The sequence below is a fragment of the Chelonoidis abingdonii genome, chromosome 23 (genome assembly GCF_003597395.2).
Source record: "Chelonoidis abingdonii isolate Lonesome George chromosome 23, CheloAbing_2.0, whole genome shotgun sequence".
In the NCBI taxonomy this organism is placed as follows: Eukaryota; Metazoa; Chordata; order Testudines; family Testudinidae; genus Chelonoidis; species Chelonoidis abingdonii.
In genome coordinates this window covers 1828506-1852988 of record NC_133791.1, presented here as the reverse complement: position 1 = coordinate 1852988, position 24483 = coordinate 1828506, and the positions used below count along the sequence as shown (strand labels likewise).

The window sequence follows — 24483 nt, the reverse complement described above, 5'->3', positions numbered from 1 at the left end:
AGTTGTTACCCCAGAACAGTGGGGCTGCCCCAGAGCCAGGAGGCAGTGAGCACACAGCCTGCATGGACATATGAGCATCAACATGCTGCTCACCAGGAGGCTTCTGCAGAACCGGCAGAGTTTGAGTGAATGCTGAACAACAAACGACCTCTCCCCCAAGCTGAAGTTGAGGGGACTAGCCTCCGAGCAACCCCTGGAAACATTTCTTCCTACTGCTGGTACCTGAATAATGGAAGGAGCTGCCAAGGGCAAAAATCTAACCATGAATCATCAGTTCAAGGGGGAACTGGAGGGGGTGGAGGTGACTGACTTCACTGAACAGGAAAAGAAACTCCATCTTTAAGGGGAAAATAGTGCACTAGTTTCACAGAGCTTATGGGTAGGAGGGACCACGAGATCATCTAGTCTGACCTCCTGCCTTTGACAGGCCATAACATCTCACCCCAATGTGGAGCCCAGTGACATCTGTTAAACTAACGCAGTTTAATCAGCAGGAGAGTAACTGTTGTGTGCCCCAGGCTGAGAACAGGAGAGACTGAGGCCTCAGGAACAGCAAGGGCTCAAATCAGGTGAGATATGCCTCAAGGATCTCCCCCGTGACCCGGGCCTCCCACTGCAGAGGAAGGTGAAAACCTCCAAGGGTCTCTGCCAATGTAACCTGGGGGGAAATTCCTTCCTGACCCCAAAACTGACAGTCAGCTGGACACCGAACATGTGAGCAGGACACCAGCCAGGCAGCTAGAAATAGGATTCTCTGGACTAGCCCAGACCATTGGCCTCCCCCAGCTGGCATCCTGTCTCTAGCTGTGGGTGATCTCTAATGTTTCAGAGAAAGGTGGAAAAAAAACAGCTACCCAGATTGCAAATGTGTGTTTTGGGAGGGGTGGTCAGGGGAGAAAAGAATTCCTTCCTGACCCCTGCAGGTGACATGCTGAAGCTCTGAAGCTTGAGACACCAAGGCCAGATGGGACCACCACAAACATCCAGCCCACACCCATGTCCACTGTCCCGAGACTGCAAACCTCTCCAGATAAAACTTTCAGAAAGATATCTAATCTTGTCATAAAGACTCCAAGAGCTGGTGAGCCCACTGCCTCCCCAGTAACTGTTCCAATGTTTAATCACCCTCACTGCTAGCAAGCTGCATCTTATTTCAAAGTTGAATTGAATCTTGTTGTGCCTTTTGTCAGCAAGGTTGAAAAGCTTCTCACCATCAGATCTCTTTTCCATGCATCAGCAGCACCTATGCACCACGATCAAGTACCTCTCAGCCTTCTCTTCAGCACATTGAATACATTTAACTCCTTAAGCCTTCCAGCCCCTGGATCATTTTTGTGGTCCTGCACTGAACTCTCTCCAGTATCTCCACATCCTTCTTGAAGCGTGGCCCCCAGGACTGGACACAGTATCCAAGCAGCAATCTTACCAATGCTGTGGGTGGAGGCAAGACCACTTCCCTACCTCTATTCCATGTTCCCCTTTTTAATACACTCATGGAGCCCATTAGCCCTTTTCGCCACAACACTGTACTGAAAGCTCACGGTGAGAGGATTATCTGCAATGACACCCAAGTGCTTTTCTGAATCACTGCTTTCCGAGGCAGCCTTCCATCCTGTATCTATAATCGGCATTCTTTGTTCCTCAATGCACGTACTTTGCATTTGCCTGTATTAAAGTATATATTATTGGATTATGCCATCTAACCAGGTGATTCGATTCATTAACAGTAACCTATCCTCCTCCTCGACACAGCCCTGTTTATTGATACTCCCCAATTATCAGCTACATTTTGGGATCGTCCGTGAGACAATTTTTAATCCATCTAATGTGTTTATTCCATATAATTCAAATTTTTTAATCAAAGTATCATGTGGGACTAGGCCAAACGCCTTGGAGAAACCCAAGCGTGCTATATCAGCAGTTACTTCAACAGCCAGACTATAAGGTGGGAACAGAAAAGCACTCAGATGCACAAAGGAACAACGAAGACTCAGGAGAATACTGCGTATGGTCCCACTTGCGAGACTCTGGGATTTTAACATCAAAGACACTGTTACCTCTCATAGGCGACTGAGAATCACAGGACCTTGAAGGCTTATAAATTAAAGTTCTAACTAGTAATACTAATGGTGGGCATCTGTTACCAACCCCCAAATTCCCTCAACTATCACATGGCAAAAATTAAAGGCAATGCAGCACATGGTGCAATTGCCTGGGAGAATCAATGAAAAGTGTATAATCTTGAACTACATGGGAACAATACAGATTAATTATTAAATTACTGCCTGGAAGAGATACATCTGTGTATCTGCCAGTCAGGTCCAGAAGCTGCACCTGACATGGCTGCTCTGGGCCTGCCAGGAAAGGGCACTACTCTGCAGCTGAAACATATGGGGCTGAGATCAATGTGGAATGTCAGAGTCCCCAACCAATGACCCTAGAGTGACTCAGAACACTGCTATCTGCTACAGCACAAGGGGACTTGTCATTCTTGTGCTGTTAAAAGTATCTTTCACCCACATATTTTGCTGCTGTAACATCATCTGCCCACACAGCCCCTAATGACCTAATATGGAAACTAAATCATGCTTGATGGAACACCTGGAGGTGCTAACTTTTTGTCTCATTTCATTCAAAAGTTAACACCAACTCCAACCACCGTTTTGTTTGTCTCTATTTGGGCACGTTTCATCTTGCATAGCAGGGCAATTCCCAGATCTAAGGTGAACTCTAGACGTTTTAAGAGACTCAGTGGAGATTTGGTGCAAGCACCAGAATCACCTCATCAGCTAAAATGGAAATTCTGGCCTTGGGTTGCCAGTAGCTCTAGTTAAACTGTAAACACTTCAGGGCAATGACAGGAGGATTGCCACAGAGCAGGAGACTTCCTACACAGACTGCTGGCTAGCAGCAAACATCTGACCTGGAGTGGCAAACTCCCATTCCCTTGCCCAGTAACATGCCATGCCACCGTTATGCCACAGAGTCAGCCCTGTCCACTCCAGCACTAAATGGATCACATTCTCTGTAGTACACAAGGTTTCTGAGGTCTCTTTCCACTGGACAGAAAAATACGGATGTAAAAGCCAACTGTTTTATACAAGCAATTACAAAGTAAGTGAGAACATTCCTTTCCAGAGCAGATGCTCATTACCGGGGAGCCAAAAAATCTGGCTCCCCTTCGGATTCAGCATCCTCCCGTGACAGGAGCTTCCGCCGCTTTTCGGAAGTGTCTGGCACACAGGGCCAGCTATACTGCACCCCAGCAGGCTGCTGTTCCAGAATTGGCGCACCTCGACAGCCACCATGGAAGGCCGTTTGGGCTGACTCTTAATTAGTAACGTGTTCTGGCTAGAGTGTCCCTGATGCCCCGGTGGTATCGAGGAGGAGAGAAAGGCCTGAGGTGGTGGTAGCGTGGCCTACAGCTATATCCAGTGGAAGGTAAGGGCCTGAAAATTCCCAGTGCAGGCTAGACCAAGGTCTTCAAAGGCAGCAGGCCATTTCGTTACCTTGGACCCAATAGAGGAAAGAGAGTAGCCCTGCCCTGGCCAGAGCTGCATGTTTCACCTTGTTGCCCTCCAGGGAGATGGGGGCCAGAATCTATCCTGTGGGGAGCAGGAAGCTTGGGCTGCACCATGGACTACATCCTATTAGCACCTGGGGATATTTTACGTTATTCAAGTGACACTCAGAAGCCACCGCTTTGCTGCTTCTCTTGCTGCACTGACAAAATAATGGGAGATGAAGTGCCACCTCGCAGCCACCCACGCTCCAGCTGGCTCCGGGAGGCCACTCCCCTCCTCTCTATAAAACATTCTTTTTAGAAGAGACATGCATTTGTAGAATGCCAAGTACAGCTGCAGAGAAAGCAAGCAAAAGGAGTCTCTGGACAAGTCCAAGTGTGTCTGGCTAACTGTCCCATGGCGCAGAGAGCACAGCTCATCCCCAGGACTCTTCATCACAGACCATCTGAGCTGATTACCAGTAAATATACCAGGGAAAAGGATGGGAACGAGGTGGAACTCAAAGCAATACATGGAAATTTACAATTTCACAGACTTTAAGGCCAGAAGGGACCATTGTGATAAGCTAGTCTGACCTCCTGCATAAAACACAGGCCAGAGTTTCACCCAGTGATTGCTGTATCAAGCCCAACTATTGATGGACAAGTCACAGCATCCTTTAAAGAGCAGACCATCTTGACTTAGACTCCAGATGGCTGAATTTACTACCTCCCTAGGTAATTACATCTGTTCCAATGGCGGATTTACACTCACTTAAAAATCTGTCTCTAATTTCCAGTTTGTCACACTAAGGGATGGGTAAAGAACAGAGCTGCCCAGAACTGCCCATAGTCACAGGACCTAGTGCCAGGAATGGGATCAGAACCAGGGTCCAGGCCCAGACCCTGACCTAGCCACTTAACTAAGCTGCCAGCCCAGACTCCCAGACAAGCAGGGCTGGAGGTTCCAGCGTCTGTTGGTGCTGCCTTCTACAAAGGTCCCTTGAGTGCGCTGTTAAATGCTCCCAGCTCTGCCCCAGGGCTGGAAGGCAGCCTGCTCAGTGTGAGCAGCTGAGTTTGGCCCAGAATTCTCATCCCCCAGATGGTCTCCAGCCTGGCCCCGCTGCGTGTGAGTAAGACTAATCTACAATGGAAAACACTGTTCTCATTTTCCAATAGGAAACTTGCAAACAAAGCGCTTTGGCATTTTCCTTTCCTGTGCACGATCTGAGAACGCACTCTGATAACTTGGCATATGAAATCAGTAATGAAGATCACAATTAGAGTCAATAGCCGGTCTGTTTTAGAATTAATGGCTGTCTAGGCTGATCAGGGCTTCCAGGGGTGGGCAGAACAATTTCCTGTAAGCCTGACAGTTACAGATCTCTTTAATTAGTGAAGTCATGCAGAGAAACCTCACTTGAGTTTATAATGGGAAACATAAGGCGTTTCTGGATGATAATGAGTGCAATTAAAACTTGTGTCCAGATTATTTCAGATATTTACTTGAGCAGGGCACGTGAGGTACTGGCCGAGCTCTGCAATGACTTGCCCTTCGTGCAAACCCACTGTGCGAGGCAAGAGGCAGGGCAGAATTTAGCCCTATGGCTGCAAATATGTATTATCACGAGGCATGTGAGATGCATCGTGATATTAGTGTTCGGGGGACATAAGCATGTTAGTGATGATTAGCTGGTGGAAGCCACCGTTCCCAGCCAGGACCTATGTGAAAAACTCTGGGCAGAAACTGCCCAAGAACTTTTGTTTAGCATGCGGCAAAATGCCCACTCATGCACCTCTGAGGTACAGCAGAGCAGCACTGGACAGTAGATGTCACATCGTTGCCTGTTAAGGCACCAGAATTGACATGGCTTTGCACCAGCTAACATGGCTGCACCTCCTATAGGAACAAGGCCTAATGAGGCAACATCTCATGGAAGATGCTGGAACTCACTGCTAATGACATTACTGCACAAATATCCTCATCCCATTCCCATCACTTTCTAAAGGCTGAATTAAATTGTTTGTATTGGGGACTTCCGAAGCAGAGAAAGAAGCTGATCTCACCATCAACCCAGTTCTTAAAATAAAGATGCTCCTATGAGTGGTAACTAATCCCATGCCTTATCAGCAACTCTTTTTAAGAAAAGCAGACCCATGTGAGCAGCCAATGGAGAAAATACACGGCTGAAATATAAACTCCCACAATAATGAAGTTGCTATTTATATTTCACAAAACAGGCTCCTAATCTGAACATTAAAACCCAACAGACCTTCTGCTCCTCTTCTGGGGTTTTGCTAAATGAGCCCTGCTCTGAGCTCTCTGTTATTGCTGGATGAATATGCTGGTAGTTCTATGCAATGCTCGTTTACAGCACTCACTGCTCTTAATCACACCCACAGAGCCTGCAGGAAGAGAGTAAATCTTCTCCAGAATACTTTTATTTTTCAAGTAACGTGCTTTGCATGTTTCCTTAAAAGGTCTTTGTGCTCCAAGGTGGTCCTGCTATCAACAATCCCAGTGGCTAAGCACAGTCCAGCTAAACCTCCCCTCTTGGGATTTGGAGGAGGGATATGCTGCACATTAAACAACCCAAACAATCCCAGGTGGTTAGTCTTGAGTCTGTGTGGTTTATATTTCTTTCCATGGGTAGAAAGAGACCAAATATGGGCACAGAGTGAAATCCCCCCAAAGCATTCCTTAAATCCCACATGAGCCCTCAAAACAGGGTTTAAGGAGAGCATGGGTCACGTGCAGGCAATTCCAGCTACTCACCAAGGATAGGGACTGTCTGCTTAGGGGTCTGTGCCAGGATTGGAGTCAGGGATCCCCAAAATTCTAATCCTGGCTCTCTGTGACAGACACTGAGGCACTCTGCCATCCAGGGAGTGGAGCTAGTAATACAGACTCGCTGCACAGTGTTGGTCTTCTGATCAAATCAGATAATGGTTGTAAAGTGCTATATAAATGCCAACTATCAGCTTGATATTGACTGTTTGCTATACACCTGAGATGACTGGGGGGGAGTGAAATGGGGAAGGGAGGAGGATATATTTCCTAAAATGCTCTTTTAGAAAGCTCAATGTTCCTAAATCAGCTACATTTTAAAAAGCCTGTTTCAGAAGTCTGAGGGAAGCCTCTGCTGTATCATGGCACAGGTGAACAGGATGCAAAGAAACTAACTTGACAGACAAATTCATCCAAATGAAGATAGTTGGTGCCAAAAATCTCCCCAGTTGGTATAAAAGTATTTTCCCTGTGGGAAAACACTGAAAATGTCTGTGTGAGAAGGACAGCCACATCTGACACCATGGTGATGGACACACTGTGAAAACACAAACACAACTTGAAATGGCCCCTTTACAACGTAACAGGACAGGCTTATTAGAGTTGGCTGTGTCTCGACAATCTAACAGAAGCTCCATGTGCCCCAGTTGGTGGATTTTATATGAATGCAATTCCTACACAAGTCATATTCTTGATGTGTTTTGAACAATGTCTGTTCATGTGACTGGCAGAAAAGGGCTACAGTCAATGATTCTACAAAGGTACTAGCTGCCTGGAAGAACAAGCGGCCAAAACTCCAGCTTAGCGCAGAAACTCCCTTTCACTCACCTCTGGTGTGATTCTGTATCACAGGACACCATGAGATCATTCCTGGATTCTCCTCTTCTCACCTTGGGGCAACTCACAGAGAAGCATCACAGAATCATAGAACTGGAAGGGACCTCGAGAGGTCATCTAGTCCAGTCCTCCGCACTTAAAGCAGGACTAAGTATTATCTAGACCATCCCTGACAGGTGTGTCTCCAACCTGCTCTTAAAAATCTCCAATGATGAAGATTCCACCAACCTCCCTAGGCAATTTATTCCAGTGCTTAACCACTCTAACAGTTAGGAAGTTTTTTCTAATGTCCAACCTAAACTGCCCTTGCTGCAATTTAAGCCCATTGCTTCTTGTCCCACCCTCAGAGGTTATGAAGAACAATTTTTCTCCCTTCTCCTTGTAACAACCTTTCATGTACTTGAAAACTTATGTCCCATCTCAGTCTTCTCTTCTCCAGACTAAAAAAATTTTTTCAATCTTCCCTCATAACTCCTTGACTTCACTGGAGTTACTCACTCCTGACGTGCATCTGACGAAGTGGGTATTCACCCACGAAAGCTCATGCTCCAATACATCTGTTAGTCTTTAAGGTGCCACAGGACTCATTGTTGCTTTTTACAGATCCAGACTAATATGGCTACCCCTCTGATACCTCACTCCTGACGTATACCACTATGGACATGTTCCAATCAAGTCACTTATAGCTCACCGTAATCCTGGATTTGGACAGTTTCACACAGTCCCTGAACATGACTGTAATATAGAAACACAGTGACAAAAATCTTTTATTTTTAAATCTCAGTTGGAGAAATCCCCTCTCAGTTCTGCCTAGAAAGAACTGGCCGATACAGTACCTCACAGAACTGCATCCTTTAATGTCCAGCAGGAACGCCAGCTAATCAGTATAATTTTAGAGACCCATTGTGGCTGACAATGTCAATACAGATGAAGGTCATCATTGCATATGATTGTGAATTAAAGGCTTTGCTATGTAAAGTAGTAAAGACTATCTGTACAAGTTGATGGTTTTGAAGGGTGATCCTGCTTCATATGCCCCTGTCTACTCAACATTCTGCAATCCAGAGCTCAGACAGGCAGGATGAGTATGGTGCTGTCTCCCCCAATATCCATCACGACAGCCAGCTATGCTTTTCCCGCTGGGTGGGGGAAGGACAGACTATTAGAACTCTGAAATCTAATTAATTGGCCGTTAAGAGTAGTTAAAACTGAGGTTAGAGATGGAAAGTAAAATCTCAACAGGACCAAGCAGTTCACATATTTTGTAAAACAGCACTTCTTTTAAAAGTATTAAATATGCAAAAAGAACTTGAAGTAGGAGATCAGTTAGACAACATCAAAACCAGCATAGGAATCATTTTCCGTGGGTGTTGATCCAGGCATTAGGATAATGCTCAAGGTAGCACAGAGCAAATCATGAGCTTTGTGATGTCAAAATTCTACTAAGTTCCTCTAATATTCAAAGGAACAAATTCACAAAAAATAGCACATTTCGTTTTAGTAACATTTGCATTCCTTCAATTATTCACCAATTTGAAAAAGATCTCATGGAGTTTAATTTCAGCTAAAGACAGTAACCAGAACAATGCAAAAGTCTGAAGCAAAAACATGAGTGCAACTCTCTGCAAGCAAACCAGATAGGATTTTTGCAGCCCGTTAGGATAAAATTTACCCAATTCTCCCCTCTCATACTACTTTCCACCAGTGTAACACCACGGCAGTGAGTGCTGAAAGTCTTATGGTTCATTCTTTAAGCCATACAGTCCTCTACCCTCTCTAAAATTGGGCAAGTTTAATCTGCAGTATTGCATCTTCAAGAGACAAATGCATGACTGCAGGATGTCTCACTACTAGATACTTGAATGTGAGAGTGTCTGGAATTATATAAAGCCTCTAGATTTAGGGACTGGGGAATAAATTCTTCACTAATTGCCTTTTCTTTCTGATGGACAGGATCACTGAACTGAAAGATGTACAGCTGGCCGGACTACAAACACCTATTGCCCCACAGAAATGGAGTCAAGAATTAGGGGGTAGCTGTTAGTCTGTATCCACAAAAAGAACAAGGAGTCCAGTGGCACCTTAAAGACTAACAGATTTATTTGGGCATAAGCTTTCGTGGGTAAAAAAACCTCACTTCTTCAGATGCAAGTGAAGAAGTGACTTTTTTACCCATGAAAGCTTATGCCCAAATAAATCTGTTAGTCTTTAAGGTGCCACTGGACTCCTTGTTCTTTTTGTATAGAAATGGAGTGTGTCTTTTAGTTTTTGTTGTTCAGACTTTCTAGCTCTGACTTTACAAAAGCCATAGCACCCAAGAATTGGCACACGGGGCTCACCTGTAATAGCAGTGACTCTCTTTCCCCTAGAGGGCGCTCTGCAAGGCAGAGACAAGGAAATGCCTGGCAGCTCACATGCTGGTGTAATTCCATTTGAGAAGAGATTCACTCTAGATTTAAGGGTAAGATATGATCAGACCCTCAGATCATTTCACTTAAATTTTATAATAACGTTCATTTGCCATCACTAGCCTGCACCTTTTCAAACGCATGTTACAGCATTTATATTTCCATCGTGATATTCTGACACCTGCAAGAAATTAGGATAGATGAGATGCTGAGAGCTCCACTGACCTCCAAGGATTGCTAGTGCAGAACTACAGCACGTCCTTACTTGGGAACCTCCAACAGCAAATGAAAGGAGGATTTCCCTCCAAGCCCAATAAAGTTTATTGGTAAGAACATGCAGTGAGGTAACTGACACACTACAGAGACACCTTATGGGAACCGAAATCCCTGCAGGCACCAGATACACTCTGTCCAAAAGCATACAAGTACCATATGATTGATACTGGTTCCTAGTAAACCTGGGCCCAACTCCTACAAGATTCCTTGCTGTACCTAGTTCCAGCGGGAGCAGGGCTGATCGAAACCAGCCCAAGATTACAGTATACTCTAGTCACACAACCCCACCTCCAAAATCCCCCCAGATCTGGCAGCGTATTGCGTATTATGGGGTGCAGTGTCACAAACTCGGCTGCGGCTGACAGCCAGTACGCCAGGTCCTTTTCAGCAAATGCATTCTCTGCATCTCTCTCGTTTTGTGGTGCCTGCCCGAGACCTGAACCTCGATGAGCGTGGCTGGCTTCGAATGAATCCAGGCAAGGTGAAAGTGATGTTGTGTGTCCCAGGACACCAGGCGAGTTTCATTCAGTGTCCAACTACCCAACAGTAGGTCCCCTGTTACAAACTGCTGTATAGTAAGTTACCAGGTGAGACATGCGTTTCACTGCTTCCATTTTTTTCGTCTTTCAGAAATATACAGACCCTACAGAAACCAGTCCAGAAATACCATACCGCGTCCCTTACAAATGTAGGTGATAACAGTGATTAACAGAGATCCTCATACCTGTCAATATACAGCTTCCACTCAAAGAAAGCATTACAGAGCAGCAGCTATCAGGAAGTAAAGCTTCCTCCAAGCAGCACATTAAAACTGTATACAACAGGCAAATACAGGCATGTAAAATATATAAACATTACTCTGCCAGATAAGTTATAATTAGCCAACAAAATGCTGGGGTACAGGAGGGGATCTACACGGAATAAAATATTAAATCAAGAAATAACTCCAAGTCAGCAGTGCTGCATTATGTGTCAGCAAAGAACCGTGGCTCAGGAGAGCTAAAAATAAACAGGAAAGCTGAAGCAGAATTGACAGTAGCAAATGGGGAAGGGGGTGCATCAGCATCAACATACAGACATGGATGAGCTACAGCTCAGGAGGTTCCAGGGGGACAGATTCCTTGCTTCATTCAGACATTCAAATCTCTCCATAAGCTTTTACAATTAACAAGGAAGGAAAGTGAATGAAGCCGAATTCAACAGATTCTCAAAAATGTGAAACAATGTTAATTTAAATCTATTAATTTTGAAGGTTGGCAAGACAGATGCTTGCTTTGGAAACTCTTATTTATACTTATTTTTTTCTGCTGAATAATTGAAGGAAAGAGGTCTTGGACAACAAAACCCTAAGGGCAGCACATAGAAAGCTGAAGTCTAAGATATTTGGTATTTAATGAACAAGAAATGAGATGCTTGTAACCTTGAAGCAATGAGCGGAACATTTGTTTTTAGAAGAGACATGTATGGTAGTGCTGTTTAAAGGCTTTGTATTAGTTCAGTGTTTAACAAAGAAACCTCCCCACAGCATCTCAAGTGAAAGGAACAGCTATAGACACTTTAAATCCCTTGGTGCTGTGGCAGTGATCATCCAAGGAGCTCTTGCACCTCTGGAATCATCCAGATCACAACAGGAAAAATCAAATGTTTTGCGAAGGTATTTTTGGCCTTGCTCCCCAGAATTAGGGTTAGGAGCCATATCATCATTGTACCACCTGTGTGTTTGTACCACTGATGATCTGGTATCTATCAATGAGATGCAGGAGCACAGATGCAGGAATTCAGGTACAGGTGAGATTTCCCCAAACTGCACAGGGGAAAAAGTTTGCCTTTGCTGTCCCATGACTCCGAGGGGGGTTTGCCCACTCCAGTACTTATAAAGCAGTCAGTGATAATCAGGAGAGAACATGGGAATGGAAGAATGCAGGATAAGAAGTGCAACATGTGGAAGTGATATGGCCAGTGATGTCCTGAACTCGCTCAGTTACTGCTCCCCAAAGAAAAGCAGCAGTGACGCTACTGGCTCACTCCTAGTTCTCCCACTCCAGACCAGCTGAATCACCCAGAGCACTGGGGACAATTACTCACTTTCCCTGTAAGAGTAGCATTTTCTGGCTTAGTAGCTATGGCAATTTTAAATAACAACAGTAGAATACAATGGTGTAACTGCATTAACAGATCGGACAGATGTGGACAATTATCAAGGCTAAATGAAACTGTCATAGCAGGGCAGAAATGCAACACGGGACAGCAAACAGACCACAGCAGCCAGAGTTTGGCAAGTTCACATGCCAGCAGGTAACTTGCATTCACATACCTAAGGGAGTGGTAACATTTAGGGTGTAGGACTGGGGTGGGCAAACTTTTTGGCCCTCAGGCCACATCTGGGTCTGGAAATTGTATGGCAGGCCATGAATGCTCACGAAATTGGGATTGGCGTGTGGGAATGGGTGAGGGCTCTGGCTAGGGGTGCGGACTCAGGGGTGGGGCTGGGGATGAGGGGTTTGAGGTGCAGGAGGGTACTCCAGGCTGGGACCGAGGGTTTCGGAGGGTGGGAGGTGGTCAGGGGTACAGGCCCCAGGCGGCAGTTACCTCAAGCAGCTCCTGGAAGCAGCAGCAGCAGCAGCATGTCCCCTCTCCGGCTCCTATGCGGAGGCACAGCCAGGCTGCTGTGCGTGCTGCCCCGTTGGTGTGTGCCAACCCTGCAGCTCCCATTGGCTGTGGTTCCTGGCCAATGGAAGCTGCAGGGACGGTGCTTGGAGCAGGGGCAGCATGTGGAGCCCCCTGGCTACTCCTATGAATAGGAGCCAGAGAGGGACGTGCCGTTGCTTCTGGGAGCCGTGCAGAGCCACAGCATGTACAGAGTGGGGCAAGCCCCAGAGCCCGCTCACCAGCGGGAGCTCGAGGGCAGGATTAAAATGTCTGACGGGCTGGATGAGACCAGCAGGCTGTAGTTTGTCCACCCCTGGTGTTGGGAGAGTCGTCTGTAAATAGCCTCTTTCTTACCTTGCTACCTGGGGGCACCAGAAGCTGCCCATCTGTGTGGGGTGGGAGTGGGTGACTACCTCAAGTTGGTTGTGAGAGAGATCCCCTTACAGGTGGATCAAAACACACTGCAGACTCAGGGTTGGAGACCTGCACAACCCTGTGGCTCCTCTTGGCACAAGTCTCAAGGCAGGACAGTTGCCTTTTGCCTCCCCTGGGCATCCAAACTTGATAGTGAGGCAGCCTGCTGGGACATTTTTCTAGTGTACTCCTTGATTTCCTAGCAATCACTGCAGCTACGCAAGCCAGTCAGCCAAAGTTGAATAAATGGCTCCAAATGTGGTCATATTCTATTGCTGATCTCCTCTGTTATTCTGCGGTAAAATTACAGGCTTAAGATGGGGAGATGCCAGAAAGGGCCTGTGGGCTTTTGACCAGATCTGCTCAGTCCAGCACAAATACAAGTCTGACCAGAGTAGCTAAGAACAGGAAATATACAGGAAACATGATGCCCAATGACCAGGCAGGCCGCATCCTCCCTAGCACCATGACTCCCTTGAAATATGGCTCATTCCAGGGATTCTAGCTTTTGCACAGGACTAGCCCAAATCACCCTTTCCAGGGCAGTGGGGGTGACCAGAAAGCACTTAGTAGTTCATTCTGTTGGTGAAGGGACCGTGACCTTACAATGAGTAATTATTCCTGTGCTGCTCCACAACCCAGAGCTTCACATTACGCAGCACAAAGGTTGAGCTTTTAAATGAAGAATTCTTACCACTAGCTGTGGAACAGGTACGGGCTTCCCCTCCTTGCTCAGGGATACATAGGTAAAGAATGCACTGACAGCTCGATATCTTTCTTTAGGCTCATCAACAAAAGGATCAGCATCAACAAAGACCTCGATCTCCATGGATTTATTGCTCGTGAAGGTCATGCGTCCAGAAATAGTAATGACACAACCTGCAAAACACAGATGGCTTGGTTAATCAGTGGCTCCTACAGTGCCAGCAGGAAACAATAGCCATCCATTACTGAGACTGTTAAAGGACTACACTGCTAAATGGGCTAACAGGCTGGGTTAGGCACAACTGAAAGGCTAGATTGATTTTTTGTTACCTAATAAAAAAGGAACGACAAGTCTTGGAACATTTCTTTCCAACCGTGGATGTTATTTTTGTTTTTCTCTCTGGTTGTGGGAATTTCCACACTGCATGACGGCACTAGCCAGCTGAGAGGAGTAACTGATGCCTCGTCTAGCCAGGCAAACCCAGTCTCTATCTGGAATGCCTGCAAACAAATGCAAGTCAATCTAAAGTACCGTACCCTTTATAAGGTGTCAGCGTACTAACACCTTTCACAACAGGCTCTCACTGCACACCGAGCACTCGTCTCAGCTAAGAGATGGAGATTTCTCCCACCACTGAAATGCATCCATCTCTCAGGCAGAACAAGGCTGCTGCTCACACAAGAGCAACACAATACCAGTTTAGGACAGGAAATAAGGAATACAATTTACAATGGGAAGCTCAGGGGGGGATTTAGGAAGGCAAGATATTTGGGATTTGGTCATATCAGGGCAACTCCACTTACTAGAAGTGCCATAAGAAGCACAAAGGACCACAAGAGATCAGGACTTTGGTTTTGTATCTTCTCTGTAATACAGCATTGCTTCCCATCACCACGCTGGGGCGATGGCTCAGAGGGAAGAGTAGCACCAACTGAATCCCCAACACACCTTCCTGGAGCACCCAGCCAGGCAGTGCACTGCTCGGAACAGACCCCACTAAGCCTGTGAGATCAGACTGGACCAAAGCACAGGAGGTATGGAGTATGGCTGGAGGTGTCCCCACACTGACACCAGAGCACAACAAGCATTAGCTACATAATTACATTTGTTTAAATCTGCCCAGCCCCTAATGTGCTGACCTGAAATGTAACAATTAATGCTAGGCACAGACACTAGGTAAAGTCCAGCTCCCCAGAGTTCAGGCCTAGAACTCAGGTGTTCCTGTTTCCCAGTCCTGAGCTCAATCCATTAGACCACCCATACTGCGCTGAATACAGCCCTGAGGGCTGGTGCTAAAAGAGGAGATACAGGGTTTCTATACCAAAACTATGGATGGACTCCCCCACACGCTTTAGGCCATGATTGACTTTCTCAAGCAATGAGCATGTACAATATGGCAGCTTTCGGGGGCACAGCCCCATGGAGAGGCCTAAAGTCCTTCTACCCCATCGCCCCGAGAAAGTGTTCTGTTCTGAACACACTTCCCACATTAAAGTGTATCTTCAGGAACTTCCCTAATGCACAGCAAAACAGAACAGGCAGAGTCTGTGGCAGACTCAGGAGATAGATCTACGTAGCACTTAGAGACTAACGCATTAGTCAGAATTAAAGGGTTGCAGCAGTCAGATCTTTCAGAAAAGTTCCAGTTCACCACAGAATCTGAATGTGGAGTGCTGCAATGAGTCCCTCTGTTCAGTCTCCCATTGAGCCTGCCTCTCTGAGCCTACTACTCATTCGTGTTGGCTTGGCCAAATGCAAACGCACTTCACATTTTTAATAATTCAACCTTTTTTTTTTTGAAATGTGATTCCACTTTTATTTCAGTACAAAAATACCTTCTCTGCACTTAAGTAGAAGAACCAATGCAGAGCATGACTAGCAATTTAGGAGACAAATAGTTAAGATAGGAAATGTGTACAAAATCATCTACAGATAAATTCACCTAATGAGTTTTGATATTTAAAAGAAAACAGCAGGCTCCCCGTGCTAATCATTGCCATTATCTATCATTTGAAACCTACTTTATAAGTAGAAATGGATTCCGATATATTTCACTTATAATGGAAAGCAAATACGGTCAAACTCCACAATGGAGATAATCACATTTTCTCAGCACTGTTCCAGAGCAGCATAATACATACCAGACTGCAGTAATACAACTTAAATAGCTCTCGGTGCTAATTTGGCTGCATGATAAACATACTGCAGGTCAGTTGTATTAGAATCTCTTTCTGGACTATGGGGCTCCTGTCTTAGCTTCTTTGTTTTCCTGGACTCCATTACATCCTGTTACTATAACATTTCTGTGCACATCTTGAGACTAAATGAAGGTAGGAACTGCCATTTGAGAGCAGGCCAGTGGTCCATAACATCCAGGATCCCACCACTGGCCACAGCCAGTAGCTGATGCCTCAGAGGAAGCCGAAGTCCAAACTGAACATGCAGTGTGCTTCACATGGGGGATCAAGCCAACTCTAACACATCCCATGGGGAAAGAATGGCTGCACTATGGTACCTTTCACTGCTCTCTCTTCCTTGGGTTCTGAGGTTTAGACAGACTGTCTTCAGGGTAAACCTAATCAGAAAGGGGAAACACTACAAAGATGGACACCACAGTCTTCAGCTACATGCCCCTTACCTAAAGGGAGAGAGATCATCTTGCCTAAATCAAATGATTGTCAGCTATAAACCCAATGGAACTGCACTGCAGAGTTTACAGCACCACAGTAACACTCAAAGCCTTTCACCAGGGAACAAGGACAATGTTTTGGGCACATACGGCCCATTCCTTGTGTGTTGTGCCATGAAAGGGGAGGCACAAATTGCCACCTCATTTCTACCACGCTAAGGTGCTTCGGGGATTGCCGACTCATTTGGGTGTTCATGAAGTGCTTATTGAGCCTAGAACAGTGAATTCTCTACGGCTGTCACTGAGTTAATTCACCGCCAGCATGAAGAATCATACACACTGACATGCCGAAAGGATATTTCGCTTTCAATACATGTCACTAACACTAGTCTCATTTAGGGATGGATATTCACTGCATTCTTGGTAGGATGTTACAGAAATCCTTCAACAGACAAATCACAGACACGGAGAGGAGGAACTTTGCTTTTTCAAAGGGTCAATCACACCAAACAAGTCCTGACGACAGCTAACCAAACTTTCATGGGGAGATACAATCCCATGAGTAGATTTCTTGTAATATTTGCTGCTTAAATGACCTTGGGCCTATAGGAAAGATTTTTCTCTGTGAATAAGGGATATGGTAAAGTTACATGTGTCTGGAGCTGCTGGATTAACATCAACATTTAATATAAATAATCAACTGCCAAACATTTCAAGACTGCCTGTATTCCATGACCAAGACTGCAAATAGTTGTAGGAGATCATGCATGTTAACACCACCTTGAAACCACCAACTGAACTACACAAAGCACCATAAGTATGTTATTTTGATGGAAATCTAGAACTCCTCCAAAATAGTTACTATAAAAGATAGTAAACTATTCCAAAGGCATTCAAGAACGCATATGATCTCACTTCGGATTTGAAAAAAGGAAACCTACAAAGCCATGGAATTAAGTCCTTACTTCCTGAAGGAAACAATCACAGACCTCACCATCTTCCACTCCAAGTGCAAGGCACACTTCTTCAGCTGTCCTTCAGCCATGAGCACAGAACAACATGCGCATGACGTATTTTCTAAGTCAAAGCCCTACCAGTACAAAACACTCCACCACACATACAATTCTCCCCCGGGGGAAGCTAAGAGAAAGCAAACCTCCCGTAACAGAGGGCAATCATGTTGCTTGATGAGCTACTGAAGGCTTATTGATGAGGTGGCTGTAGACCCCAAATGGAACAGAATTATGCTGTCAGCATTAGCAGCTGCACCAAGTCACACCTGGAAAAGAAGCAGCAGCTGAAACTGTGAAGTCTGCTTCTCTTCTAAATGACACAATTGGAAAAATATTGATGGCATATCACCAGGTATAAATGCAAAGAGAGAGAGAGTCTAGCTTCTCTCTCTAGCTGGTACAGTCATTCTTTGTGTAACATGCATATTATGTGCATGAGGAGATCTTTTATACTTCAAATGAAAAAATTCTGCTTGAGCCACAGGGAAAAAAACTTCATAATTTTCAATGAATTCCTAATTAAAAGCAGACTACAGTGGAAAAACATGTTGAATCTTGCACTGAAAGAGCTGGACCCAAGTTGGACTCACGTGAAGCTTGTCAATGTAGTCATTACTTGAAAAATCATTACAGTGTAAACCCTGTCAGTGGCAGAGCTGCCTCTCGAAGTTCATGTAATTTTAAACTCAGCTGTGAAAGCTGTCACCTCTAGTGAATCCCCGCCGGTTAAGTGTCATTCTAGCACAAACATGTCTCAGAAAGAAGGGGCAGAAACTAGCCACCTCTTTTTCCTTACCCTCACTCAGGGAGACAGTCTCACATACAGAACAGCAGCACTGTTAATGAGCTAAGCAATGCAAGCTCCGTCCTAGACAGACAGTTATTTGGATAAAGAGGTGAAGAATGGAGAGTATGAACCCAGCAGCATCTCTCCCCCTTTTAGTTTGCTGGAATTCGATCTTTTTACACACCCATAGCCATCAGGACTCTACGCTCAGTAGTATCCAGTTCTAAGGTCTCTCCACAAGACAGTCTCCAAAGGTAGCTGTGCAAACAAACCCTTCATTTTTGGTTCTCCAGCTAAATCTAAACTGTGTGTCCTGCTTTAACCTTCCCACCCATCTGGTATTTTCACTGCTTTAGGATTCCTTTGCAGCACTGCAAGCAGCATTTCTACTGAGACTGTAACAAGGAGTCCAAACAATGGATAATTCACAGTCCCACCGAATGCAGACAAGCCTTCTTGGGAACACAGCCTCTCCCAAATGCTCCATTGTGAACCGTTAGATAAAATTCTCCATTTGTGACACTAGAATCACAGCTGACAAGTCAAACATAGGACTGTGACCTAAGGTGGGGAATAAGCAGGAGCTGAACCTCTCAAAGCACTGAAAAATCATATGCTCCTGCAAATGGGCCTACTAAGGAAAAAAAACAGAGAAGAAACAAAGCAGGCGCTGTAGGAGGTAGAGACCCCTTCTGAACAGGATTTTAAGACTCCTCTGTGATGTTAATAACCTGGTATTTTATTGCTTTTACTAGAAAGCTTCTCTGCCTTCATTTTATTTATTTTTTATTATTACTCTGCACACTTTGCTCCTCCTTCAGCAAATCCCCTGTCTGTGCCAGGCTGCCCTAAATATTGCATGAATGAGTGACTCAGATGTGCGAGCCATTTGACCAAAGCACTGTAAGCTTTTCAACTTGTGAAGAATATAGGATAATAAATAAAGCTGTGTCTCTCCCTGAGCACCCGGACTAATGGGCATTCCAGATAAGGCTCAGCCAGAACTCCCTGAATCCTGCACGAATCCAGGTATCTGGAAAAGGGGGGCCTGCTATGGAGGACAGGAGAGGGAGCACACCTTGGAGGTGGCGATGGGTGACGGAAAGGAAATGCTCCACCAGACAATAAAAACTAAAATATTAGAATAGTTTATTTACAGTTAAAAATCAAGCCCAGGCTCACAATATCAGCCAGCACTTCACAACTTCCTTTCTCAAGTCTCCAGAGCAAACTCCAGTGGCTCTTGGCATTTGTCACCTGCAGCCAGGTTGAAGGAGCATCAGTGTGAAATCTAGGATTTATATTTAAATAAAAGTTACAAGCACTTTCACTCCATACATCTGAAGAAGTGAGCTTTTTACACACAAAAACTTATGCCCAAATAAATCTGTTAGTTTTTAAGGTGCCACCAGATTCCCTGCTGTTTTCGTGGATACAGACAAACATGGCTACCCCCAATACTAAGCAGTTTCTGGTACCTCACCAGTCTGAATCCGCCTGCCTAGCCTGTGCTTTTACAATAGATTTCCTAGTTTTTAAGAGATGTTTCTCTCTTCTCTGAATCATACAGGAAAAGGGAAACTACTGACCAGTTACCCCAGGGAGACTGTGAAACTGGATACACAAAGTGCTGCCAAATGCAGAGTAAACTGAAGAGAAATGTTTTTTGTTTAATCCCATCTATAGGAATCCTAGCTTGTAAGTGTAACAATAGTAGGTAAATTTGCAGAAAGAGGTGGGATTTCCCTGGGAGCTGTCCCTGTTATATATGTCAACAGCTGGAATCTCTTGTCACTGTAAACCTCTCTTGCTCCTGGACTGAAACAGAGATACTTGCTGGCACACGATACAGACTAGACAAGGAACAGGTTTCTTGAAGGGAGGGATGCTCACTATCAGCATGGGGAAATCATTTAATCTGATCCAATGTGCTTCTGAAATGCCAATAGTTGTTGCTGCCTCGTGTCTCCTACTGCACCCCCCAAAACAGTGCACTGATTGGGCACATTTATTTCAAGATTTGGTTGGGTTCACTCAGTTCACCCAATCAGAGGATCAGACATGTTAGAGGAATCTCTAAGAGATTTTCACATAGGGTCAAAAACTCAGCTGGCATCAATCAGCATAGCTCCAGTAGACCCAACAGAGAACAGAGCTAGGACCTATTATCCAGCCCTAACCTTAGAGTTAGTAAGCATAGGTGGTTATAGTTGTCACACCCTGGGAGCCAGGGGACTAGGTGCACATTCTAGCCATAGATTTTAGCTGCTTCAGTTACACAAACTCTGTGCTCTGAGCTGCTATAATTTGCTATTAGATGGAACCTGGTACTTAGACATTGCATGATGAAGTGACAGATGACATCTTGGAGCTAAGAAGCCCACAATTGTCTGCAGTTAAAGGTGTTAAGACTCTTCCCTTGAGTGTTAAATCAACAAACTCCCAATGTTGAAAACTCAACCCTGGCTCCTCTCACCAGCCACTCCTGCACAGGCAAAGTCTGGATAAAGAGATGGGCCATGCATCATGACCTGCAGGTCAAGGCCAAGCCCTCTCCGACCAACAGGGAACAACAGTCAGGGTCCTTCCAATGAGAATGCCATGAGCCTCTAGTCACAACAGCACAAAGAGAAAGCTGGGCTCTTCAACAACAGAGCCCAAATCTTGTATGCTTTATCGACCAAAGTCAACGCTGTGAGTGACTAATTACTGTTATCACAGTAGTGCCCACACTTGATAGGTGCTGCTTAGACAGGAGAGACAGCTCTCCAAAGAGCTTATCTTAAAAACCAAAACTCAGACAGAAGATAAGGGAAAGAGATGGATCATTCCAACAGAGCAATCAGTACAGCGACAGGCACGTGCCATGTTAGTTTCATGAAAAAAAATTAAATGTCAGATTCATTTCCTTGCAAGCACCAAACTGGAAGCCAGCACTGTCTACGTGAAGTATCCCACACAGCTCAGCAAGTGGGCGTGTTCTGAAGTAGCCGAAGTGGCCCTGAAAGGCAGCCCCACGTATAGCACATCGCAGAAATCCCGACTGTACGTCAGAGAGAGCTGGACTGTGGTGGCAAAGTCCTCAGCTCAGAGAAGTGATCCAACTTCCAGGCACGGAGAAACTATACAGAGGCAGTTCAGGCCACTGCCACTACCTGCCATACAATATGAAACCAGGGTTTCAAGAGATGTACTGTTCCTATCAAATCCTCTAGACGGTTTCCCTAAATACCAACATCATGTCTATGATACAGAAGGTCAGAAGACAGGTTTTCCAGGTTCTCTGTAGCTCCGGAGACTTCCACAGTGCCCAACAAAGAGATACTAAGACAAACTCAATCCCGGTGTAAGTGGGAGCAAATCTATTAACATGAATGGTACTGCAGTCCCTCTTACAGCAGGTTTGAATTCACCCAACTGCTTTTATTGACCCGGCACCACTGATGTTCTCCATTTTAAGCACTGGGCAGCAACATGTGAAGAGAAGGCAATTGCTATAGTTCTGAAGGTCTCTTTAACCAGATGCCCCCTTTGGGAACTCCAGCTAGATTTTCCACGGAGTGACAGTATGCCAAAGGGATGAAGCAGCAAAAAGAGAGTAAAAAACATTAACTAGCCCTGACCCTGGCCTGATGTTGTACATTATAGACACTAACAGCTCACTATTTAGCTGGATATGCGTCAAGGAATTCTGTCCCAGGAGCTGGCTATGAAACAGAACAAAGGAAACAAGACCATTCTGTGTTCATGTGGGCACTCTTTCCATCTGAATTTACAGAAATTTTCTCCTACGTCCAAACTGTTAATTGAGCTGGAACAGCCTGGGTTTTGGGGGAGAGCTTTGCTCCAGTCAAGGATGGGGAGATCTGACCCACATTTTCTCCTGTAAATGGCTTAAAAGCTATTTAATGAAATTTAACCATTTGATTTTTTAAACATTCCTATGCAATTTCAGCACCTTAGGGAAAGGAAGTGTTTTTCTTTACATTTCAGATTTTAAACCAACTGAAGCCAGAAGCAGAGCAAGTGATCTGTATACCAAGTTCACAGTTTGTAGCTTCATGCATTTCCCTTAAGGAAATGCATTATAGAAACAGTGTGGAGTAAAAGTGATCTCTGAAAAAGCCACGATACAGTCGCAGGAAAACAGAGGAAATGCCCAAGATGGGGTTGAGATTAAAGGTAACATTTTCTAAAAAGAGGAATTTTTCTTTAATCATAAGAGTGTGTCCACAAGCACTTGGCCTAACTCTGGAAGCAAAATTCCCCTCAACTTAAACAGAAGCCCTGTTAAGCTTAGGGCTTCTGTTTAAGCTTAGGCCTGGGTTTTGTGGGAGGTTAAATAAGAGCTTCTCATTTTCATGAGAATCCTGAGGGTGCTGCTGACTGGATGGGTCATGCCCTCCACACTGAGTTAGGGAAAGGGAAGGACAGACAGTTAGCAACTTGGAGGTGATTTATACGGTGTTATTTAAGGACATCACTCAATGAAGGAAGCTACAGTAGAAGTCCTCATTTCCATTTTGATTTGACACATCAATTTACTAAAATCCAAGAAACCATGTTCAGTTGGCACCAACAAATTACAATACACCAACCTAAAAAGGTTAATTTGCCCACATTTTGGGGAGAGAGGCAGAATATTCAGCTACTTCCATTCAGATGTAGAAGTGTACGTTAACATAAGAACATAAAAAGGGCCATGCTCGGTTAGTCCAATAGTCCATCTAGCTCAGTATCCTGTCTCCCAACAGTGGATGGTGCCAGATGCTTCAGAGGGAATGAATAGAACAGGGCAATTATGGAGTGATCCATCCCATTGTTCAGTCCCAGCTTTTGGCAGTCAGAGGTTTAGGGACACCCAGGGCATAGGGCTGCATCCCTGACCATCTTGGCCTATAGCCATTGATGGACCTATCCTCCCGGAACTTAATTCTTTTTTGAACCCACATACATTTTTGGCCTTCACAATGTTCACTAGCAACAAGTTCCACATGTTGACTGTGCATTATGTGAAATACTTCCTTATGTCCGTTTTAAATCTGCTGCCTGTTAATTGGCTTTTGTGTTATGTGAAGGGATAAATAACAGTTCTCTATCAGCTTTCTCCACACCAGTCATGGCTTTATAGACCTCCACTATATCCCCTGTATCATCTCTTTTCTAAGCTGAACAGTCCCAGTCTTTTTCATCTCTCCTCATATGAAAGCTGAGTAAGTTAATAGCAGAACTTTTAAGACAGCACTTTGTACAAAAATTCTATGGGGCATTAGGGGTTAAAAAAAGTTTTGTTCATTTTCAGTAAAGTTATTTCAAATTACTGTAGTTAATATTTATTTTTATAAAAGCCATAATTGATCATGATGTACAGAATTAACATACACAGAGCTAGTAGACTAACCAGGCTATGAACAAAGTTTGTTTAGCACCATTAAATGAACATTTAGAAATACACTCTCAGAATTAGCAATCAGAAACCGGTACACGGCATACTTAGATCACAGGTGTGGAGAGGCTGCAAAGCCTATAGCTGCACACATTATAAATACCAGCTGGGATTCATGCACATCTGGCAAGAGGATAACAGGCTGCAGTTATTGCTATTTCTCTGTAGACCAGCACAGTCCATGTCATAAGCTGATATTTGTTATCTTTACTATGACAGCACTGTAGGATGCTGTTGCTGCACTGATCTGATGTACTTCGAGAGGATATTGGGTCACATTAGTTCTCCACACAGAAATGGCCCATGCACTCTAAGCTCTAACCTCAATGGTCAGATGATCTCATTCCAACACATTCAAGGGAGCTGGCTTCCTACAGCCACTTCGGCACAGTAATAGCTCAGAGGAGAAAACCAAGACCACAAACTACTTTGTATTATGACCTTTGCCAAATGGACTAAAAGCTAGGCCAGGTCTCTTCATTTTTTTGGTCATTTGTGGGAAAAACAAACAAACAAACAAAAACAAAAACACTTCTCTGCAATCAACAAGATCCCTAGAAAAAACATTAGCAGAGAGTCTTCAGAACTCTTGGGTGAATATCATCTTGTCCTGGACACTTATTACTGCTTAATTTATCATTTTTTTCCCCAAAACTTCTTCTATTGACACTTCAATTTGGGACGGTTGCTCAGATTTGTCATCTAAAAAATTGCTCAGGTGCGTGAATCTCCCTCATGTCCTCTGCATGAAGACAGATGGAAGATGTAGCACTGGCTTGTGACAGCAACCTAACCTTTCTATTTGAATTACTGCTCCTGTCCACAGACACACTACAGAACAGCTTTTATAAAATAGCTTTATTCCAAGCAATCTGATTCTCCATTTGGTAGAGGAGAACTTGTAGGTGAGCCACTCATTGGTAACAGCATTTTCTTTGTGACCAGAAAGGCTCTGTCTAAATTATGGTTGCATAAACTCTGGGCAGACTTTGATGGACACGCTTATTCGTTAGGCCACATCCCCAAGT

The 24483-nt window shown here is 44.7% G+C and overlaps 1 protein-coding gene across 4 annotated transcripts in view; it reads right to left on the bottom strand.

Moving 5' to 3' along the window:
- ACOT7 (acyl-CoA thioesterase 7) overlaps nucleotides 1-24483 on the bottom strand; it is a 104946-nt gene that overhangs the window by 5149 nt on the left and 75314 nt on the right. For all 4 annotated transcript variants that reach the window (XM_075060198.1, XM_075060199.1, XM_075060197.1 and 1 more), the window contains one exon: nucleotides 13569-13753. In XM_075060198.1, the coding sequence (XP_074916299.1) occupies nucleotides 13569-13753 (185 nt within the window). The remainder of the gene's footprint in view (nucleotides 1-13568; nucleotides 13754-24483) is intronic.